At 35.1% G+C, this 21,573-nt stretch overlaps 3 protein-coding genes across 5 annotated transcripts; 2 read left to right on the forward strand and 1 right to left on the reverse strand.

The window, feature by feature from the left end:
- The first annotated feature begins 2,272 nt into the window (after positions 1–2,272).
- Positions 2,273–7,440, forward strand: LOC103489159 (probable protein S-acyltransferase 22). 3 transcript variants are annotated; one of them, XM_051091137.1, is made up of 11 exons: positions 2,311–2,939; positions 3,030–3,216; positions 3,291–3,404; positions 4,137–4,538; positions 4,699–4,767; positions 4,863–4,934; positions 5,245–5,267; positions 5,349–5,484; positions 5,653–5,733; positions 5,895–6,083; positions 6,188–7,440. In XM_051091137.1, exons 2-11 carry the CDS (start codon positions 3,175–3,177, stop codon positions 6,968–6,970), a joined length of 1,911 nt encoding a protein of 636 aa, XP_050947094.1. In that variant the 5' UTR covers positions 2,311–2,939; positions 3,030–3,174; the 3' UTR covers positions 6,971–7,440. The 3 variants fall into 3 exon arrangements, with proteins under 3 accessions (XP_050947095.1, XP_050947094.1, XP_008446404.1); XM_008448182.3 differs by lacking the exon at positions 5,245–5,267 and having other exon boundaries at positions 2,318–2,939; positions 5,356–5,484; XM_051091138.1 differs by lacking the exon at positions 5,245–5,267 and having other exon boundaries at positions 2,273–3,216; positions 5,356–5,484.
- A 1,986-nt stretch (positions 7,441–9,426) lies between these two features.
- Positions 9,427–11,718, forward strand: LOC103489158 (uncharacterized). Its single transcript, XM_008448180.3, has one exon. The coding sequence runs from the start codon at positions 9,774–9,776 to the stop codon at positions 10,857–10,859; it is 1,086 nt and encodes a 361-aa protein (XP_008446402.1). The 5' UTR covers positions 9,427–9,773; the 3' UTR covers positions 10,860–11,718.
- Positions 11,719–16,002: 4,284 nt separating this feature from the next.
- Positions 16,003–19,854, reverse strand: LOC103489157 (protein argonaute 7). The gene is made up of 3 exons (XM_008448179.3): positions 19,085–19,854; positions 17,722–18,940; positions 16,003–17,608 (listed from the first exon to the last, which is right to left on the reverse strand). The coding sequence occupies exons 1-3, from the start codon at positions 19,464–19,466 to the stop codon at positions 16,150–16,152; spliced, it is 3,060 nt and encodes a 1,019-aa protein (XP_008446401.2). The 5' UTR covers positions 19,467–19,854; the 3' UTR covers positions 16,003–16,149.
- Positions 19,855–21,573: the final 1,719 nt, after the last annotated feature.

Consider the following 21,573-nt stretch of genomic DNA (forward strand, 5'->3'; position numbering starts at 1 on the left):
TTTCAAATTATCTATGTAGGATGCGTTTATAAATACATACTATCGAGTGTTTAATCTATAAAATAAGGTATTTTAGAAATAACTAATCTGTTCTACGATTATTTAGAATAACGAATATCTTCGACCATTTTTTCTTTATCATAAATCTTTCGTATTAACATTTTTAAAAAATATAAATTGGTTGAAAGATAACATGGTGGGGTAGGTAGTAGAAAATTTGTACTCCAATGGAAAAGTAAGGAAATTTTTTTCTATAGTTACCAAAGGAGACTACCATCTCTCTTTATTTTTATTATAAATTTGTTCTTTTATATGAGTTTTACCTAATTAATAAAATATAAAATTTTACTATATTTGATAAATATATTAACCCATGAATCACATTTTAATAAATTTATTAAATTAAAATTGAGGTGAAATAATCAAATCTTTGACTTTGAATTTACAGTATAAATATTACGTCAATTTAGTTATGTTCATTTTGACAATACAATACATCATGGTCCATGTTCCTCGTTCTTTCACACGTAAAAATTTAATAAATTATTTTCAAACAACAAATTAGCTTTTAAAAATTAAAAAAATCAGACAATAAAATGAATTTTCAACCAACAAAAAAAAATAAAAATATATAAAAAACACTTCTACCTCTTTTGCTAAACTTAGTAAATCAATATTATTGTTTATATTTTATGAAGATGGGTTTCTCTTCTATGAATTAAAAAACTAATTGGAACAATATCTACCAAACAAAGTCCTTGAAGTGAAGCAGTCTGTCAACTTTTTCCAAGGACTTGTTCTTGAAAATCCAAATGTTTCTGCATAAATAATTTGGACTCAAATCACAAGAAAAGGTCCTTCCCTTTTTCATTTTTCACAAATTTGCCACTCAATTTATGAGTTTATTATAGAAAAAAATACATAAACAATGTGATACAAAAGAATGATATTATATTGCTATTTCCCCCCACACACACACTTTATTTTGCTCCCCATTCAAGCAAACCAAAGCAAAGAAAACTGTGTTTTTCATTAATTAATTCAATTGTTGTGGTTCTCAACCTCCTTTGACCTTTTCCCTTTTTCCCCTTCAATTATTTATCTATTTTTCATTTTCCAATATTAATTATTTGGTTTAGAATCTCTTCCAAACACTAAACGCCATTCATAAATTCCCCTTCTAACTCTTAACTGCACTTATTTTGAGATACTCTCTCACCCACCCCTTTCAATTTCTATACATCTATGCTTTCCCTATCTTTATATTTTAACAAACCCTACTTTACTACTTCAATTTCTCCATTACTATTCCATTCAACTAAAAAAAAAAAAAAAAAACCCTTCCCATCTATACTTCTAGATTCAATTTTGCTAGATTAGTGAAAAGGAGAGAGAGAGCTATATACCATATATTGTTTGAATTACTGAACAATAGATTCAAGTTATTGCAATAATACGTATGAAAGAACAAAGAGTTAAAGAGTTAAAAGAGGTATAAATGATTAACTTTGACTCTGGTTTATTACACTATTCATATCTAATTTTAAAGAAAAAAGTTTAGAAATTTCACTGTGCATTTCTAGAAATTATTATAATTTATTTAAACTTTCTTTTGTATTTCATATTCACTTTAAATCTAAGTTTGGTGTTATCCTGCTAAATTTTGTATATATGAATTTATATTAATTCTATAGTCTTCTTTTCTTTTTTCTCTCTTTTGATTAACATGGAGCCCAATGTCTGACAACGAAATGCCAAAATTCATTTCCAAAACTTTGTTTTTTTTTTCTTTCACAAGAGAAAAAGGGAAAAGATTAGTCAGTAATCCCACTGCACAAAACTACACCACAATCCAGAGTTCCATTGACCCACATCTCACGTTTCCTTTATTGTAATGTCATTCTCTACCTTTGTAATTTATTCAAGTTCAAGTTTTTTGGTTTCCTTGAGCTCACTCATTTATCAAGTTTCTTTGTTAGATTTTCATCACCCGGATAAGATTTGACTATGAAAATGGTGTAGGAAGTGTAAAATCAAGACTCCAATGGCATAATTTTAACTCAAAATCTTGAATTTTTGCCAAATCAATCTAGTATTCACTGTTTTCTACTTGTACTTTCTAGTTTTTGCATATAATTTTTGAAAAAAAATGAAGGAACAGAATGGAATTGGCAATGCAAAAGATGGGTGTCGAATCGTTTTCTAGGTACCAACTACCAATTCAATACAAAAGGACAGATTCGAAATGAAAAAGCAGAAGAACATTTAATGGAGTAGTGGAGTGGTTTTAATGTTTTGGTTCAATTCAATTGCCTTCAAAAATAGTGAAAGTAACAGCAGCTAAGAGGTGTTTGGGCTTTTAGGCTTTAAGGGGTCCAATTTCCTATAGTCTACTTTTGTTTGTTTTGTTGGTCGAGAGAGAGAGAGAGAGAGAGAGAGAGAGAGAGGGAGAGGAAGAAGAAGAAGAGGAAGAAGCCAGAAAGGGAAATGGGTTTTGTTATTTGAGCGATTTTGAAAAGGAGAGAGCTATGAACATCAAGCCGTTGCATTGCAATTTGCAAATGGCAGTGGCTTCTCGTCTGTAACACATGATTTGCCCATGGAAAAAGGGTATCACTAGAAACAAGAAAGATTAAAGTAAAAGGGGGAGGTTGCGATGTAATTATAGGCTTGAAAAGCAAAACCCAGGCCTGCTTCTTCTATCCCTTTTTCTAGTTTTTCATTTATCTTCTCTCCTTCACGGGTTCACAGATTCCATTTACTTACAGAAGCTTTTGCAAGCAACCAAAGAAAACCCAGAGCCAAGCCAAGCCAGACCCCTCTTTCTCTTCTTTCTTCTTTGGCTTCCATGGCTGCTACATAGCCAGGCCAAATTAACCAGGCAAATCAGACAAAACATCCTTGCTGTCTATTCTTCTAATGCCCACATTCTCTTTTCAGTAATACCCTTATCTTTCCCTTTCTCTTCCTTGTTTTTCTTCTGATTTGAATCCCAAATATGACTAAACTTCAGTGGCAAATCTTTGTAGTTTCTGTAGGAAATGGAGATAAGGGGGAGTTAATTATCTGAATTTCAGGCTTAAGGAGGAAACCCCATCTCGTTTCCTTGTTATTTTCTTGCTTTCTTCACTTCCTTCATTTTGATTATTCTTTGTATTCTTCCGGGTGTGCCCAATGAGGAAGCATGGATGGCAACTTCCTTACCATCCTCTCCAGGTTTGTAATTTCCCCCTCTTTTCTCCTTTTGCTCGTTATACATTCTGAGTGTGATTCTCTTTTTCTTCTTAAAGGTTGTTGCGGTTGCTGTATTTCTAGCTCTGGGGTTTGCTTTCTATGTCTTCTTTGCTCCTTTTGTTGGGAAGAAGATTTTTCAGTATGTTATGATTGGCATTTATACTCCTCTTGTAAGCTCTCTCTCCATTGTCCTTTTATATGTATTGTTCTACTTGCTCGTCTGTTTTATGGTTCGAACGGCTGAGATCTATACCATCTGGGTTTGCTTGTCTCTGATTTAATCTTTTGGTTCCTCGATTTTGATCTTTCCCCACTTATGGAAGATCTATCCTTTTACTAGATCTCCCTTCTTTCAGTCTCATATGATCTAGTTTCAGCTGTCCATTAAGTCCACATTGAACAATTGCGCGGAAACTTGTTCACTTCTTTTAGCCTCTTCCTGAACTCTGAAGCTAATGTTGCTTCTTAGGGAGGTCCAGTATTTAAAGCTGAAATGAGCCTGAACTTCACAGGTTCTGGGCAGTTGTGTATACCAATATTTTTCGTGGTCTTGTACCCTGGAAGAATGGGTTGTTTCTCAAATTTTATGGACTGGTTTCAAACTCTGTTTACTACAGTGTAAGAAGATTGATGGACATGATATTTAGGTTTGGGGATTGTGTCTTTGGTGGATGGAATGTGTTTTAGAACTTAAATCCTTTTCATGACGTGTATGATATTTGATGTCTTAAGAACTCTGAGGCGGAAATACAGGGCTTGTGCTGATAATAAATTCCAAAATCTGGAAAATGAATTGAGTCACTTCATTCTGCCCGTTCTTTATCATTGTACTCTTTTTGTAGAACGTGTTCTTTCATTTTGTTCTATTGTGAAAGAGCTCACTAAATCTATTTGGCTTCCAGATTACATCTGTGTTCGGCCTATATATCTGGTGTGCGGCAGCTGACCCTGCAGACTCGGGAGTGTTTAAATCGAAAAAGTATGTCAATATCCCGGATGAAGGGAAATGTTCTCATAAAAAATGTTCTAAACTTGGTGGGGAATCAATGTCATTCACCCACGATCCAAATGCTGCCTCTGTGGAAGAAAAATCTGTCGATAAAGATACGACTGGTGCAGATGCAAATTCTAAGGACCTTCTGCAGACACGAAAGGATAGTGCACAATCAAAGAAATTATCCTTCCTTTCGTTGGCATGCTTCCCTTGCGCATATGTGTGCAATTGTTTAAGTTCAAAAGAGGAATCTTCCGAGCAACACACGAGTGAAGATGGCATGTTTTACTGCAGTTTGTGTGAAGTTGAGGTGATTGAACATTCAAAGAGCTCATAGTTTCAGAAAACATGTTTTACTGCAGTTTGTGTAGTTGTATTCTCAATCTATTGCATTTAACCTGGCTATAGGCATTTTTACTGACCGGTTATTTAGGTGGTCTTTAACTAATATAAGCAATATTCTGGTTCAGGTTTTCAAGTACAGCAAGCACTGTAGGGTTTGCGATAAATGTGTCGATCGCTTTGATCACCACTGCAGGGTATACAAAATGTTTGAATTTTGCACCTTATTCCCTTCCTCAGGCCAGCTACATGGATAGTTTTTTCACCATTTATGTACTTTGTGGTTCTGCAGTGGCTTAACAACTGTATTGGCCGAAAGAACTATCGACAATTTTTCACCCTCATGGTTACCTCTCTTCTCTTGGTAAGTTTGAGCATCCTCTCTGTTCTCATATTATTTCCAAAGCATAGCTTTGTCACGTCCTTTTGACCTTGGCCCTTAGCCTAATTCTCAGAGACTAACTAATTGGATGGGAGAGATGTCTTAATATGCTGAGATTTGAAAGAACTATGCCCCTCAACCATAGATATATCAATTTTTTATTATTGTAGAAGCTTTTAGGTTTCTAACGTCTTTTCCAATCAACCCTACTATTTACATTAAAAAAAAAAGACCCGACCTACTACTCTTTAGTTCTGTGATATGACTCTAATCCCTCCTTGCAACATGACAGCACCTCAAGACCATCCCATCAGAGTAAGGATTTATTTTCATGTCTGTTTCATTTTAATTAGTTATTGACAGGTTTATACATGGTTTGTGCACCTTGGGCTTGAGATTGCAGCTTATTGTACAATGGTCGAGTGGAATCCTTGTGCTGATCTGCTGTTTTGTCGAGAAGAAACGGTTTTCTGTGGAGATCTCCTCAAAGTTGGGTAGCAGTTTTTCTTTGGCACCCTTCATTGTTGTAGTGGTAAGTGATTCTGACCATTGCCCGGCTTCTGTGTTTGGCTTGACAAGTCTTTCCTTACTCTGAGCCACAATGTAGACTGATTCCTTTTTAGCATGATTGGTTCGCGAAGTTGAAATGCTGTGCAACTTGTATCATTTGTGTACTGATCATTATAACTTCCATTTTCAGGCGGTTTGTACGATCTTGGCTATGATAGCAACATTGCCACTTGCTCAACTCTTCTTTTTTCACATCCTTCTCATAAAGAAGGCAAGTATAACAAATAACATGTTTCCTTTGCCCTGCTTTTATTGTTCTTAGTTTTCAGTTTTCTGAAGGAGGATATATATTAATTGGGGGGGGGGGGGGGGGTAGCGTCTTTACTCAGCACTATGATAGATTAATTGCTTACATCAATGCATTTTAAACAGGGAATTACAACATATGATTATATTATAGCTCTAAGGGAGCAAGAGCAAGAGCAACAGGGAGTAGGTGGCCAGCAAAGTCCTCAAATGTCTGTTGTCAGCTCATTAACTGGACTGAGCAGTGCGAGCTCGTTCTCTACCCTCCACCGAGGTGCATGGTGCACTCCACCACGGTTGTTTCTCGAGGATCAGGTAATGTAAACCAAGTCAATCTTTTGTTGCTTGTTGGAGCTGGTCCTTAACTTCGAACAGCAGCCGCATTTGCAGTTACCTTTTTTTCTTCTTTTTCCTTTCAGTTTGATGTGATTCCACCAGAGACGGGGTCTGTTAGTTCTCTAGGAAAGAGGACAGTTAGTGAAGAAGCAACAAAGAAAAAGAACCCTGCTGCTGTGAGGATCAGCCCATGGACATTGGCTAGACTAAATGCTGAAGAGGTTTCAAAGGCTGCTGCAGAAGCAAGGAAGAAGTCCAAAATTCTGCAGCCCGTGGTTAGATCAGGAACTACTTTTGAACGAGAAACAGACAGTGGTTTCGGCAGTAGTGGTCACCGAATGGTTTCACGACCTGAAAATAATAGAAGGCGGGGGAATAAGCGGGTGCGACTTCCAGCTGATCTACCTATGCAACGGCTGACAAATATTCCAGCAAAAGCTGTTGAAAAAGGCTTTTCTGGCACATCAACCAGCCTTGGCCCTCTTCAGCTTGAAGCACGCAGTGCTTTCCAAACAAGCAGAGCAATGTCCAGCTCCACCATGGTTGCCTCTTCTCCAGAAAGTAGTTTGGACTCTCCTGACATCCATCCATTTCGAATATCCTCCTCCGGAGCTGAAGAGTCTAAGAGACTCACAGGCTTATCTGCTGCTAATGCAGCTGCCCAAAAAGGACTTCCACTGTCAAGGTCGACTAGTGATGGATATGAAGCTTCAGGTGGGGAGGACAGCGATCGAGTTCCTTCAAGGATAGTTCAACGACCGATGAGTTGGAACAACGTCTTGTATGGTTCAGATCAGGACGAAAGGCTTGCCCAACTGCAAGCATCATCTTCTAACCAGATTAACAGCAAACATACCCGATTATGAGGTTTCTGAACAGGTTTATCTCAACATCAACGCGGTGCATAGTTGGTAATTCTTTCATTCTCCATCCAAGGAATTCAAGCACCAATCAAACAACCTATTCTGTAAAGTGAAATGTAGTCTTGGCTTTGCAATCAGTGAATCAAAGGCATGACAGAAGGTGTGGGAAAATAGAAAACTCGCCGAACTTGGCAGGCAGTCGAATTTATTAGTTTATTACTTGCAACACCCGGATTTACCTTGTTTGATGTTAAGTGAATTCCTTGGATTGCTTTTGTTGAACTTGTGTTAGTTTCAACAGATGAATTCTTGTTTATCATCCATCTTTAGTCATGCGCTTCAACTTCAACATTACAGGTTTTTTAAGCAATGTTGTCAATTCTGTACCCATACATTGACCTATTTGATGAACTTTGACATCACCAACAGTCCGATTCTTAGGAATGGCGAAATTCCTCCTTTGTTATTCTGCATATACATTTGTCATTTGTGCCAGCTGTCTTCATATTTATGCAATTCCTAAACTTCCAACGTTAAGTTTTAGTCCTTTTTAATAGCTCTTCGGAATGTTCTATTTTATAATATATTATTTTCTCAAATGTTGCTCGCCTCAAATCGTCATACGTCCATCTAACTCTTATAAGGTTCAACTTTTATTCTCTTAAGTATAATCTCAATTTGGTAGCACTTAACCAATGATCTCAACCATGAATACAACTTCAAGGTCTTTCCTTTATTTGTTTGACATTCGAAAATTCTATCAATGCGGCTAAGTTAGGAGATTAAATTGTACCCAACTTGTTAGGGATTTCCCTCCTTCCTAACTTTGTTTGGAGGAAATCCCTAACTCCCTAACAAGTTGTATACAATTCAATCTCCTAACTTAACCGCATTGATAGAATTCTTGAGTGTCAAACAAATAAAGGGAAGACCTTGGAAGATGTATTCATGGTGGAGATCATTGGTGCTACTAGCTTAAGAAAATAGAAGTTGAACCTTATAAGAGCTGGATGGACATATGACAACTAGAGGTGACCAACATTTTAGAAATGCAACCAAAGTATATAAATGAGAGACAATAATTTTATAGGTATTCGGTCATCTAGGTAGGTTTACAAGCAAAATAAAAAGTGTTTAAGTTCAATGCGAACAATATCATACTATTTAGAGGATAATAAGAGGTTCCACCATATCTTTGTCCGACATCGGCGGTTTTTACCTACCTAACTAGGTCTAGACTAACAATTCATGTAAAAGAAATGTTATTATGTCCTTTCTTCAATAATTGGAAGGTGGTAGATCAAACCATTTACATAAGTTCGAATGGGTTTATTTGTCTCTATTTATGTAGCATTGATGGTGTGGTTTATTATATATGGTTCCAACCATAACCAAATCAGAAACAATGCTTACTTGTTGCTTGCAACTTAATTTTTCAATCTTCCTCTACATCTAAATTTGATGCACCACTTTTGCATATTCTGTCCTGCCAAGCCAAGAAGAACCTTTCCTTACTTTTCTAGTTTTGTGCTTATTTATTCCCCATTTTCTTAAATTATTATTATCTCAAATTGTAGGGACTATATAAAAAAAAAAAATAAAGTTTAAAGTTTAAAATTATACAAATGTGGAAAATTAAAAAAAAAGTTAATGGGAATAAATTGGTGAAATCTCATATAGTCTCTTTTGTTTGCACTATTTTAATTCCTTAAATTTCAAATTAAATTTTCGGTTAATTAGAATAAAAACATCTTCACTATATTTCTTTAAAAAAGTTTAGTTCAAAAGCATTTATTTCATCCTTACACATAACTCTTATTGTTTAATTTATAAGGTTCTTTTTCAGTAATGTTAATTACTACAAAGTTTGTAATGGTTTTTCCTCTTTTGGAAAAAAAATGGTAATGATTTAATTATTATTAAAAGAAAAAAGTTATTGGAAATGAAAAATTATTAAAAATATTTATAAAATAGAGTAAGATTTCAAATTTATAGTAATAAGCTATTAATTAAAAAGTCTATTTGCCATTCAGCTCTAATCAATTCTTTCATTTATCTACATTTATTACAAAAGAAAAACTTATATTTTAATACAATTAAATAAGTTTTAAATATTATTGGATCTCGTAATTTTGACTTTTATTCATTTTAGTTTTTATATTTTTCAATTTTGTTAAATTTATTTTCATAGTTTATTAGTTCTATTAAACTTCGATAAATTACCACTTTAGTTTCCAATGGAAAACGAAAATAGTCATTTAAAAAGAAAAATACAAATAGCAAAATTAACATTTGAAAATCCACAAGAAATAAATGTGAATTTTTAACTGGATTGAAATTTGAAATAGATATTGTTATTATTAAAAAGAAAAAAAAAGAAGAAAAAAGAAAAGGAAAATCAAAGAATGAATAATTAGAATGAAAATTAAATTTGGAGGATCATGTTTGACGCCGATTACTTGTATGAGGAAGACAAAGACTGTCCCTGAAAGAAAGCCAACACAAATGACAGATTATTGAAGAAAGAACGCGGAATTTGACGTCTGTATCCTCAAATCATCCTTCCAAATACCCCTTTTTCTTCTCCATTCCCATTACCCACAATCCTAAATCCTTCTTTTTCTTCTTCCCATTTCCCGTAAACTTCTGTTTCCCATAATTCCATCAATGGCGTCTCAATTTCCCTTTTCATCTCCCCAGATCTGACCTTTCTTGTTTCCCATTTCTGAATCTCCTTTCCCTTTCATGGGGTTCCTCTTTTTTTAGCTCTAACCCCGATCTTCTCCTCCAATAAGAGTTAACTCCAATGGAATTGTCATCCTCTGTTGATTCTCTTGATACCCACCAGGATTCTTTTCCCATCAACAAAGAATACGATGATTTTCCATTGGTTACTGTGGCGTCAAAACCCTCTGATTTTGGGATCCAACCCGATAACCAGTTCCACTCGATGAGCGCATTGGAGATCTTGAGAGAAACGGTTCGGATTCTTCGTTACAATTCTACTGCGTTTGTGCTTATTGCCATTTTGGTCATTTGCCCTGTTTCCGCTGTGTTTCTATCCAATGTGTTAGTTGATGAGTCGGTTGTTAAAATGCTGACTATTCGATTGATATTAGTTGCTAAGTCCAGTGGGCTTCCATTGATGCCTATCATTGAACATTCATGCCAGAGATTTGCAGAGTCGATTCTTTCCTCAGCTATGTGTTTCCCTTTGTTTCTTACTCTTTCTTTGGTATCTAAAGCGGCTGTCGTTCATACGGTGGATTGTACATATGCAAAAAGAAGGTTTGAATTAGGCCTGTTTCTTGCTATAGTTCGTAATATATGGAATCGTCTTCTCTCCACGTATGCTTCGGTGTGTCTTGCAATTGTTGGTTGTCTTACAATGTTCTTGGTTCTGCTTGGAGCTGTTTGCACTACTCTTTATGTATTGGGGTTTTCGCCTGATCTAATTGTATCTGCTGCTGTGATTGTGGGGCTTGTCTTCTCTATTATTTTTGCTAATGCTGTCATCATCTGCAACATAGCTATTGTTATCTGTGTGTTGGAAGATGTTGCGGGACCTGGGGCATTGCTTCGATCTTGTGTTCTTATTAGGGGTCAAACTCAAGTGGGTCTTTTGATATTTCTGGGATCTACAATTGGGACAGTGTTTGTGGAGGGATTGTTTGAACATAGGGTTAAGACATTGAGCTATGGAGATGGGTCTTCCAGGATATGGGAAGGGCCTCTTTTGGTGGTTATGTATTCATTTGTTGTTCTTACTGATTCTATGATGAGTGCAGTTTTTTACTTCAGCTGCAGATCTTCGAGTATGGTGATCTCAAATGGTGAACATGATTCAATTTTGGATATTGCTATCTCTGATGGATCAGCTGGTATTCTTTGATTTGATAGTTTCATAGGTTGGATTAGACACAAAGATCTCTTTCTAGATAAAGAAGATGATAGCGCCAGTTAGGAATATATACTTCTTAATTGTGTTGCCTTGATTTTCCTTCTGTCGAGTCACAAAGATCTGATATATTGTGAAAGATTACATGTAGTAAATGGCAGAGTCTATTCTTACATTGTAGATAGATACTTGATACACATGGATGTTTATATATATATAAATATTGCTTCATTGATGAGCATAAGATGTGAAGAAAGCAGAATCTCTTCATAAGTTTAAAGCATCATTAATAAGATGTCACTTTCAGGTTAGTTAGATCGCAGAAACGCTTGGAAAACTTTGGCTGAATAGTTTTCTAATGCAAGAGGGCATTATCTGTGACTATTTATGGAATGTAGAATGTTGAGAGTTTTGTTCTGAAAAATGAATATGAGAATTGATGTTGTACAGTAGAAAGTTGAAGGGAATTGGTGAGCAAATTTTCTTAAACACTGGATTCAAGTTGGAAGGCTGCAAAATGAGTGTAAAAAGATAAGATGTTCATTTGGAAGAACGCTTCAAGTTCTCAAGGATATTGTTCATTTTGGACAGCATTTCAACATCTGTTTTGCTCAATTGATAATCACTGTTTGAAAACTTTGAGCTGCATCTAGAATAAGTTCTTGATTGATTCTTCGGCGCCTGAAACCCAAGGTCCAGCTTTGAACTTTTCTTCTCTTAAGTTGCTTTGCTATTTCTTCAGTTTGATCGCACTTGCTCTCATTCTTACCCATTTTTGGTTTAGTCAATTCTCAAACTATGAATGATGTGATTTGAGTGATTCAATGACAATAACTTAGAAATCCTTTGAATATCTCTACTTTCCGAGTGTTTTCACCTTTCGTTCCGAGTATGCTCATGAAAATGTGTTTCATTATCCTATCAATTGAAGTAGCTTGAATTAGGTACTATTTTATTTCTTACTTTGTTTCATTTCATCCATAATTATTAATTGATATCAATGTATTTTCCCCAGAATATGTATGATTAGGAACGTAATCTTAGCCAACTTGTTTATGACTTATCTCCATAATTCATTGTTTCAATCTCGAAATTGACCAAGGTTCCATCATGGAACCTCATTTTACCTAGTTAATACTTCATGAAAATATCTTAAACTGGATGGGAAATGCATTTTTGTCAACAAGGAGTAGAACTCGGCTGCCCAACATGTTACCAGATCTGACTACTATAACATGATCAATTTTATATCTTATCAACTCTTGGTTTAAAGTTTACAACTCTCTAAATCTAGTCCTACAAGCTCATTATATCTCAAAACTCATTGATCTAGGCCTATCATAAAATCAAAAGGTTTTGTAATTTGTAAGATAACAATAAGTAATAATAATTTGAAAGTACACAACTTGGATAACAATCTATGTAAGAAGAGAACCAAACATGATCTTCTTCTTCGTGTTGTGGTTTGGGCAAATCGAATAGGGGCAGGAGAAAAGCCCACCATCAATAATCCATAACATTCTCTTTAAGCCTAAAGTGGAAGCCCACAATTCAAAGAACCCAAATATCATCATCATCAATCATCAAACAGTGAGAAATCTGGACGACTAAATTGAGCAAAAGGTGTTCATAAATGCCACTGTACATTGCAACAGAACACAGAGATCACAGAAGAGAGAGAGGAAAGAAATAAGTTTGAGATATTGGCATATCCGTCCCGTCCGATCAAATCAAAGAACAGACGGAGCAAAAGGACGAACGGGACGGGACCCTTCCTCCTTTTTTCTTGAAAATCGACAATACATTACGCCACAACAACAACAACAAAAGAAAAAAAAAAAAAAACGTCACGTCGGTATAGAATGAGCTCGTTGTCGTTCCATAAGGATTCTTGGAGATTGAGCCAATTACCTGGACTGAACTGGACCCCCTCCTCCTCCTCCTCCTCCTCCTCTCTTCTTCAGAATAAGGTTCCATCACCGACACTAACGAATCTTCTTTCTTTTGTGTTTTTTTTTCTCTATTCTTATCTACTACTACTACTACTCTCTCTTCCATCAATTTCGCCTCGATTTTCGATTCATATTTTGATCTTTTCGTATTAACCTGGATTGAAGTATTGACCGTTCGTTAAGGGAGGAATTGGTTTTGGTTGAAGAAGAAGATAACCCAAATCTTTTTTCTCTTTCACGAATTTCAAGACCATCTATTCTCTAATTTCCAACTCCAATTTCTTGGTCAACTTTTTACTTTCCTTTCCAGAATTATAAAAATTAATGGGTAAAATTCCAACCTTTTTGCTTTCGATATTTACATTTTCTTTTTATTTGAGTTTGAACCTCGTAGAAGTGGGGCCAACATGACGAACTCAATACCCCGAAATTACCATACGGTCCTTACCCCCCTTTTGTACCGTGCCACGTCAGCATACACACACACACACTCTCTCTCTCTCTCTCTCTCTCTCTCTCTCTCTCTCTCTCTCTCTCTCTCTCTCTCTCTCTCTCTCTCTCTCTGTTTACTCATATAGTTTGTAAAGAGTTAATGCATTGGTGATTTTCAATGATACTTATAGTGAAATTGTTTAAATTAATTGACTTAATAATAGTCAAATAAATTTTAGATTGACGTTTAAATTGGAACAGTTCAAATATAAATTGATACAGTTACAATTACAATGATTTAGAGCTTAAATTAATTCGTGCAATTCTTAGACTTAAGACATAAAGTAGTATTCTTTTACACAAACTAAAATAATAGTGGAATGAATTTCTTAGAGTAAAATGCACTAGTTTTACTTTTTTTGCAAATAAAAAAAAATGTTTTTGTTTACACTTTGTTAACAGTAAATTATAAGAATATACTGTTCTAATATATATATATATAAGAACTTTTCTTTTAATAAAAAGAAGATTAGATTCCTTAGAGAGAGAGGGACAATGGGTTTGGCCCTTAAAAGAAAAGGTTTGAAGGAGAAGTTTACTTTTGGTAGGAGAGACAATATAAGTTTGAGATTGAGAGCCCTTTCATCTCTCTCTATCACTATCAATCCAAACATTGTACCATCCTCATATGTCACAACCAATGGATATTAACAAATTAAAGTTTATTATTTGGTATCCAAAGAAGAATTATATACGAGGTTTATCAAACTATACTCTAACTGTCTTCAAATTTTAGGGACAAAAATTGCAATTTAACCAATTTTTTTTTAACGCAATATATTTTTAAGTAACATAATAATAGCTTGTTATCAACTAAAGTAAAAGTTAGTTTTATGATTTACAAATATTTATATCAAATTCATTTAAACATTTGTCTAAGATAGTGTTCAATTTTAGAATTTACCACTGAAAACATTACATACAACGTTGTATTCATCGAATTCATTGTTTTTAAATCTTCAATCAAACATGTCCCAAGGCATACGCAACCAAAACTTATGAAAATTTCATAGAATAATGTAAAGTGCAACTACTTTAATATAATATTTATAAAAAAAATAAGCTTATGGTAAGAATAAAGATGAACATTCGATTCAATTATAAACAAACATCCCTAAAGCATGAAAGTTGGTGCAACTGCTAAACATTATAAATTATCAATGTTACTTTTGTAAAATTAATAAAAACACTTCCCTCTACTTACTATTTTTTCATGTGTTTTCTTTTTTTAGTTTGGTATTGGAGATATTGATATAGTTGGGTCCAAGTTGGTCACCATAGTAACTATCAAAATTGGGGTGTGGAAGGCAGTAGTCGGACAGAGTTGAAGGGTGGAGGTTGTCAATGAAGATGATGGTCTTTGTCAGAGGTGGTCACATTGTCCTTAGAGGGTAGTAGTCAAAGGGTTGGAGATGGTATATCATCGAAGCATGCTTGAGAAGAGTAGTGATGGTTGCTGCCAAAGATAGGAAGGACGGTGCTGGATGGAGTCATTGGAAACATTCGATAATAATAGGAAAAATTTGCAAAAACTAATAAAATAAAAATTTCAAATTGTAAAGAAAATCTAACTCAACCCAATTGAATAGGAGAAAAAAGAAAATGATAAAAAACTTTTGTATATAAATTTAAAAGCAATTGTTTTGGAAAAATTGGAGAATGGGAGATGAGTTTGATAAATGCACAAAGAAGTATGCAAAAAAGATTAGGGGGAGAGGAGAGAAGGGACCCATAGAGGGGTGATGGGTTCAAGAAATTATAGTCTTTGTGTCGCGTCGGATTCAGAATCCGTGCAGTACTTCAAAGTAAGATCTGACGTAGAGACATTAATGGTTTTGATAAAAAGCTGTAACCACAAACAGCCTTAACAAAAAAGAGAAACCAATTACGATAATAAATTAATTAAAATGAAAAATAATTCCCCATTCCTTTTTTCATTTTTCCCTCTACAGACAAAATGGCAACTTCAAAAGTCAGAACTTCACTTTACTCCTTTCTCTCTAATAAAAACCCTTTTTTTTTTTTCTTTTCTCTCCTTCTTTATTATTTATTCCTCATGGGGTTTGGCTTTGCTTTGCATTGCATTGCATGAATCTGTAATGTCAGCTACAATTTTTATATTAATATTTTTCTTTTTTTGCAATTTTGTTTCTCTTTTTTCCCAAAATACCCTTGTCTGTTTTCTTCTGCTTTTTGCTGTGTGATCTCTTTCAGTACTTCTGACATTTTGGACTTCTCTGAGGGTCAGTTTGGACATTTTGAATGTGGGAGTTGGCTTCTTTATATGATGATCTAAGGCTGGGGTAGGTTCTGAATTTGCAACAGCAACATTTTGTCTTTTAACTTTATTGCTTTAACAAATATGATATCTTCTTCTAAAAAGTTCTTTTTCTTTTTGTAATTTTTCTCTCATCATGTTTTCTTTTTTATTACACACACACACACACACACCTGATGAACTACTTTTACTTTAGAGCTATAATAATAGGAGAATTATTTAAGTGTGTAATCATAGAAACTTTGTACCCTGATAAAACCTGGTAGAAAAAGGGAATTACTTGTAAGTTCTTAGTAATCATTTTGATGCCCATTACAAACAATCACTTTAAACAAACAGTTTCATGGAATAAAGTTTAATGAATTATGTTACTGTTCATTAGAAATATCTACATATTATTCTATGGTCATAACAGTAGATCTCAAATTTTCAAATGTTGCCATTTATTAGGGGAATACAAGCATGTTGATTGGGTGAGGTAGTTTGGACTGGATGCAGTTTTGATCAATGGCATCAAAGATATACATTGGTTGCATCAGTCGATGAAAGTTACAACAGATTTTCAACAGTAGAACATTAGTTTCCTAACATTTTCGTTAAGTTTCGGTAGAGGCATTGTTTTTGGAGGGGCAGCTCGAGAGACAGTGGATATTCCTCGAGTATGAGTTGTTGAGTCGGATCGTTCAAGGTAAAGTCTGCCTCTATAAGCAGCAAGATGAGCATAATAAGCTGGAGGTACTAATGAAACAGGCTTTGTGCACCTGTTGTATGTGTAGCATAAGTTGTAAACTAGCTTTTGTAGTTCATCAGAAGTGAATTGATTCTCATCACACAAGATATGATAATGTGTAGGCCTGCTTGTTCCCTTCACCCCCCAATGGCTGCATAGATAGAAATCGAATTCCTTTGGGTGAGTAATTACGGTATCAACGACTGTCCCGGGCGGAATATTTTCATCAAGAACCTCAGTTTGATTCGAAGATGGATCGACTTTGAATGGGAACAATCTTGTGTGATGTCTCTTCTGAACAACAGCAAAAGTTATAGGAGGTTTATAATTGTGGAACCTAGAACAGGCTGTTTTTATAGCTTGCAATTCCTCTTGAAGCACTTTGTAGAATTGGGTTTCACTCACGCCGTCTCTGAAGAATATGATTCGTGATGGCAATTCATTCACTTCTTGATAAAATTCCTCGAGCAGCTCTTCGACCATTGTTCCGAGATCCACAATGATTTCTTGTCTGTGTGTTTGTGATCTCATTCTGGAGACATACTTGTTTGCTGCTGGCCAATTCATGCTACCAACCACAGCAGCTATGGAGGGGCTGAAATCATCCAAGGGATGAGGATGAGTTACATCAGCACCCATGAAGATCACAGGCTTATCCATTCGGAGCAGTCGAGGTACTTGTGAATGTAACGAATTGTATAAAGCAACAGTGCAACCACCAACCTTGGCATTAATCTTAAGAGCCAAATTAGCCAGAAATTGAGAGCTCAACTTGGCAAGATTAGGATAAAGGCAACATTGACTTACAACGCCGATACTAGTCTCGGCAATGCGTTTCAAATCAGCATAGCCTTTGTGTTTCCTCTCCATCACACATATCAAGAGCTGAAGGTTGTTAGATGCAGCTCCGTGAATCTTCTTAAGCTTAGATTCCAACAGTGAGACACTGTTGAGTACTTGGGTTGATTCAAATTGAGGTGGTACAACTGTTTTACTGTTGAGAAATATGCCTAATTGGTCACATCTTCTTGAGAGCTGGTTTATAAATCTAGGAATGTTTGACCTCTGATCCGGGACACCACCAAAACTTATCAATCCCCATCTCTCAATTCTCGTTCCCTCAAAAACGTGGCAATCGACAAGGTTCCACTGTCGGTCATGGCGGGAGGGAATTAGATCTCGAATCTGGCCACCTTCGCCAAGCTTTAGCTTGGGTGGTTGAAGAACTCTCCCACTTAATTTGGTCATTTCCTTTGAAACTTGGAGGCTGAATTCTCTTCCCTGGACCCCACTGTAAGCCAAAGCAAACTAATGATGTTAGAAAGTGAAAAAATGAATACTTAAGCAAATTGAGAATCAAAAGACATTCAATAGCAAATTGTTTTTGGAACTTTCCAAATTTACCTGGTTGGCCCGACAGGACCTTGCATTACACCATCAATATTAGCTTTCCTTTCCTTTGGCCTCTGGCAACCCATCTTCAGCATTCTAGTAGTCTGTTCATCAGTGAGCTTCCCAAGAAACTTTTGCCCTTCACAAATCATACAAAGCTCCATAGGAAGATAACATGGCTTACTTCTACTAATCTGCAAACAAGGCAAATTCCTGAATTGAATGTCATAGTTATAATGATCCTTGAAGTAACCCACCAATCTTAGATTCTTCCCATTTCTATCAGCAAACCAGAGACTCTCAGTAGGCTCATCTGTTAAGCCATAAACTCTGTATCTTTGAACACTCTCTCTGTGACAAACAAAAACTCTGATATGCATTAAAGCCTTCTCCACTTCCTTCCTTTCTTCAATGGTTAAACCTCTTGTCTTCCTCTGAGAAAGATCTCTAAGAAAATCAAGACGTTTTTGTAAGTAAGGAATCACTCCAATGCTTTCATGGAAAGCAGTGACAGAACAATCTACATTCATAGCTAAGCCTTGCTGTGTGGGTCTAAGGCTTTGGAAAAAACCTCTTAAGCCAACAACTCCTCCCCCAATTTCTTTGCCTCCCCACATTGAACTTGAATACAGAGATCTTCCCACAGGTATACATTTCTCATTTGGGCCTTCCCTCAATACAACATCTAAGGCATGAAGATAATCTTGAGGAATTGGAATCCAATCATCTCCCTCTTTTGTCATGTATCTATTCAGTTCCATCCCATCAAATTTTGAAACAAGTTTAATACTTATCCTGAAGAGTTTAAAGGCTTGCTTATGTTCAATCTCTCCTTCACTAACTTTCATCCTGCTGGAAGGAATTGGAAGGCTGACATAAAACTCAAGCCTATCTCTGACAAACTCAATTGGGCTGTAAAGATTCTTGCGGCCATCATAAGCAGGAGACGCCCCAGAGAGCAAATCTGAGTTATCTTCGACAAGTTTTTGTTTAATCATTCTAGCAACTTCTTTAGAAGGGTTGGGAGAAATTTCTACATTGTAATGGTAAATACGTTGTGAAGGGTCAAATTGAACTAAGAAATGGTTAGCTAAAAGAGGAATAACTGGCCCTTCCACACCTCCAGAATCTGGTCTTCTTGCAGCCACTAATACTTCTGGTTTACTTTGACTCACTTTTCCATTTTCTCCTTTAAGTGGCAAACTGCTTTTCAGTCGTAGCCCTTCTGGAGCTGAACAAAAATAAAAATGTCAGAATGATTACAATCCACCGACCCCCACTTAAGAAACTGTGGAAATGCAGAGTCAACAAATCCCTAATCAAATAAAACAGAGAAAAACACAAGAAAGAAGAGCGTTCATTCATAGAGCTTTACCTGGAGAAATCTTTATTATTGGGACATGGGTATCAGAGGTGGCAGCTAAAGGAGGATTACTGAGCTTACAAGAAGGCTTCTGCAAATGGGGCTTTGGTCTTGTGGTTTTACTTGGAGGAAGAGCAAGTTGCAGAGGAATAGGAGAAGGAAGAGGAAGAGGAAGGGGAAGGGGAAGAAGGACAGGACAGCATCTTTGGAAATGGTTCTGGTTACAAAAAGCATACTGATTTGAGTACTGCCATAGCTGATGATGCTGATATTGATGATGAAGAAGATGGGGATGAGGATGAGGATGAGGATGATGAGGGTTAATCCTGGCTTTGAAAGTCCCAGTTTTGTTGTTGAATTTGTTGGTAGTCTTAGGCTCATCTGACTCTTCCATATGATATGATTAAGAGAGAAAATGGTTTCATGCGGATGAGAGAAAGTGCAGTGGTGAAATACAACAGTAAGTGAGAAATGGGTTCTGTTTTTTATTTGTTTATATCAACTGTAAGGTATCTCAGTGCCTGCTGAGACTGTAGTTGCAGCTGCAGAAAGAAAAGAAAAGGAGAAAGAAAAGGGAAAAGAGAAAGAGAGAAGGTTTTAGTTTCTTAAGGTTCAATATGCCTGGGCCTGATGGATGTTTATATGCTGGTTTGTATATCTGGAATGGAAAAAAGTGGAAGGTGGGGTATGAAGTCTGGTTGTAAAGTTGGACACTTGGGATTCATTGGTATCTCCATCTCTCTACTTATTAGCCATTGGAATAGTTTCTTTGCATACTCTCTCAAACCATTTTGTAGACCACAGCTAGGATCTCTTTTGGAAATAATGGAAAAAAAAAAAAAAAAAAAAAAACCTTCTTTTTTAATCCTTCAATTCCTCAACTAAGTCTTTTGGAACTAATGAAAAAAAAAGGTTCCTTTTTATTCCTTCAATTTAATTTTCCAAATATTAACCCAGGATGGTTCACATATACTTTTTTTTTCCTTTGATATTTGAGTGTTTCTCACTTGCTTTAGGAGACGAGATATACTACAAAATCAAATTCTTACAAAACTCCACATATTTTTATATCAAAAAATAACCTTGAAAAGATGTCAAAACCCTCGCTTCGAGAGATGGTTTGGTAACAACTCTCCCATTAAAGGAAAGACCGACTTGCTAAGAACATTGTTTTTAGTTGAAAACATGGGTTAATATTATTACTCGTAGTATGCATTTTATTAGATTTTAGGGTATATTTTGTTTAGTTTGAAATATTTTTTTTTTGAAAATTCTGAATTTATTTTAAAATCAAAATTGAAGGGTTGGAATAAATGAAGTCCGATCCTCCAATCAATTGAGGTTGCCAAATGGGCATTTTTGTTTGAGATAATCGAAATAAAGCCTTTATTTCTTATCCATTGTTGGAGGTCAATTCATTATGCTTTAATAAGAGTTTGTACTTCTCCCAACTCCACACTTTTCTGATGAAATGATATGTACCATTTTTTTTTAATTGCAACTTAATGAGCAAATATGACTCACAATTATAGATACTCTCATTCAATAATTTTGTCATTTTCATTTGTATCATGTCTTCATTTTTGTCATGAAAGAGAGAAATATGTTCTTCAATTTCATGCAGACAAACATAGAAATACATTCTCAATCTCCACTCAATTTTGTTTGTAAATATAACATTTCCCGTAAACGTGAAAAATATAAAACCTTCGAATGAAACTCAGTTATTATAAAATAATTATTTTCAAATGGGAAAAAAATCAATATTTTGTGTGATTTATACTGTGATTTGTTCAAACCCTGTGTTAATTGTCTCAGGAAATTTTGTAGTAACAAAATGGAAAGGATAAAACCTACTCATTTCATTTGTCAATTCAATCCAAGCATAATTCAATGAATAAAGTACCCATAGTCAATTGTTAGAACCGAAAAATATATTTAAGATTTTAAAAATACTTTTAATTTCTAAACTTTTATAACAACGACAATTTGGTCCTTGAAATTAATTTAATCCACAAACTTTTAAATTTCTAACGATTTAATTTCTAAACTTAAAAGAACTAATCATATAACCTATAATAAAAGAAATTTTGCAAAATTAAGTCTTAGTTTTTATTTTGAACATAACCTATCAATAAAAAAAAACAAACTTCTTTAAAATTAAGTTTCAATTTTTATTATGTAACGGCTTAGTCTTGATAGACTATATGTAGGTGAAAAAAAATGAATCTCGATCTATACTGGTAAGAAATTTTTGTAATTTTCTTAGATCTTAGTAATATTTCTTACCATAAAGATTTCTTAATTTATACAAATCTAAAACTACGGGAATAAGAATTAGATAGTTACCAATTAAAGTCCAAAAATCTGCAGACGAGAGCCAAACCAAGAATTAAACGAAGAAAAACAAATTGGAAATTGATAAGTCAAAGCTGAAAAAGGGTTTTAGATGTAAAAATGGAAAGACAAGAGGTAATGAAGAGAAATGATCAATAAATTGG

This window comes from Cucumis melo, chromosome 10 (genome assembly GCF_025177605.1).
Source record: "Cucumis melo cultivar AY chromosome 10, USDA_Cmelo_AY_1.0, whole genome shotgun sequence".
NCBI lineage: Eukaryota > Viridiplantae > Streptophyta > Magnoliopsida > Cucurbitales > Cucurbitaceae > Cucumis > Cucumis melo.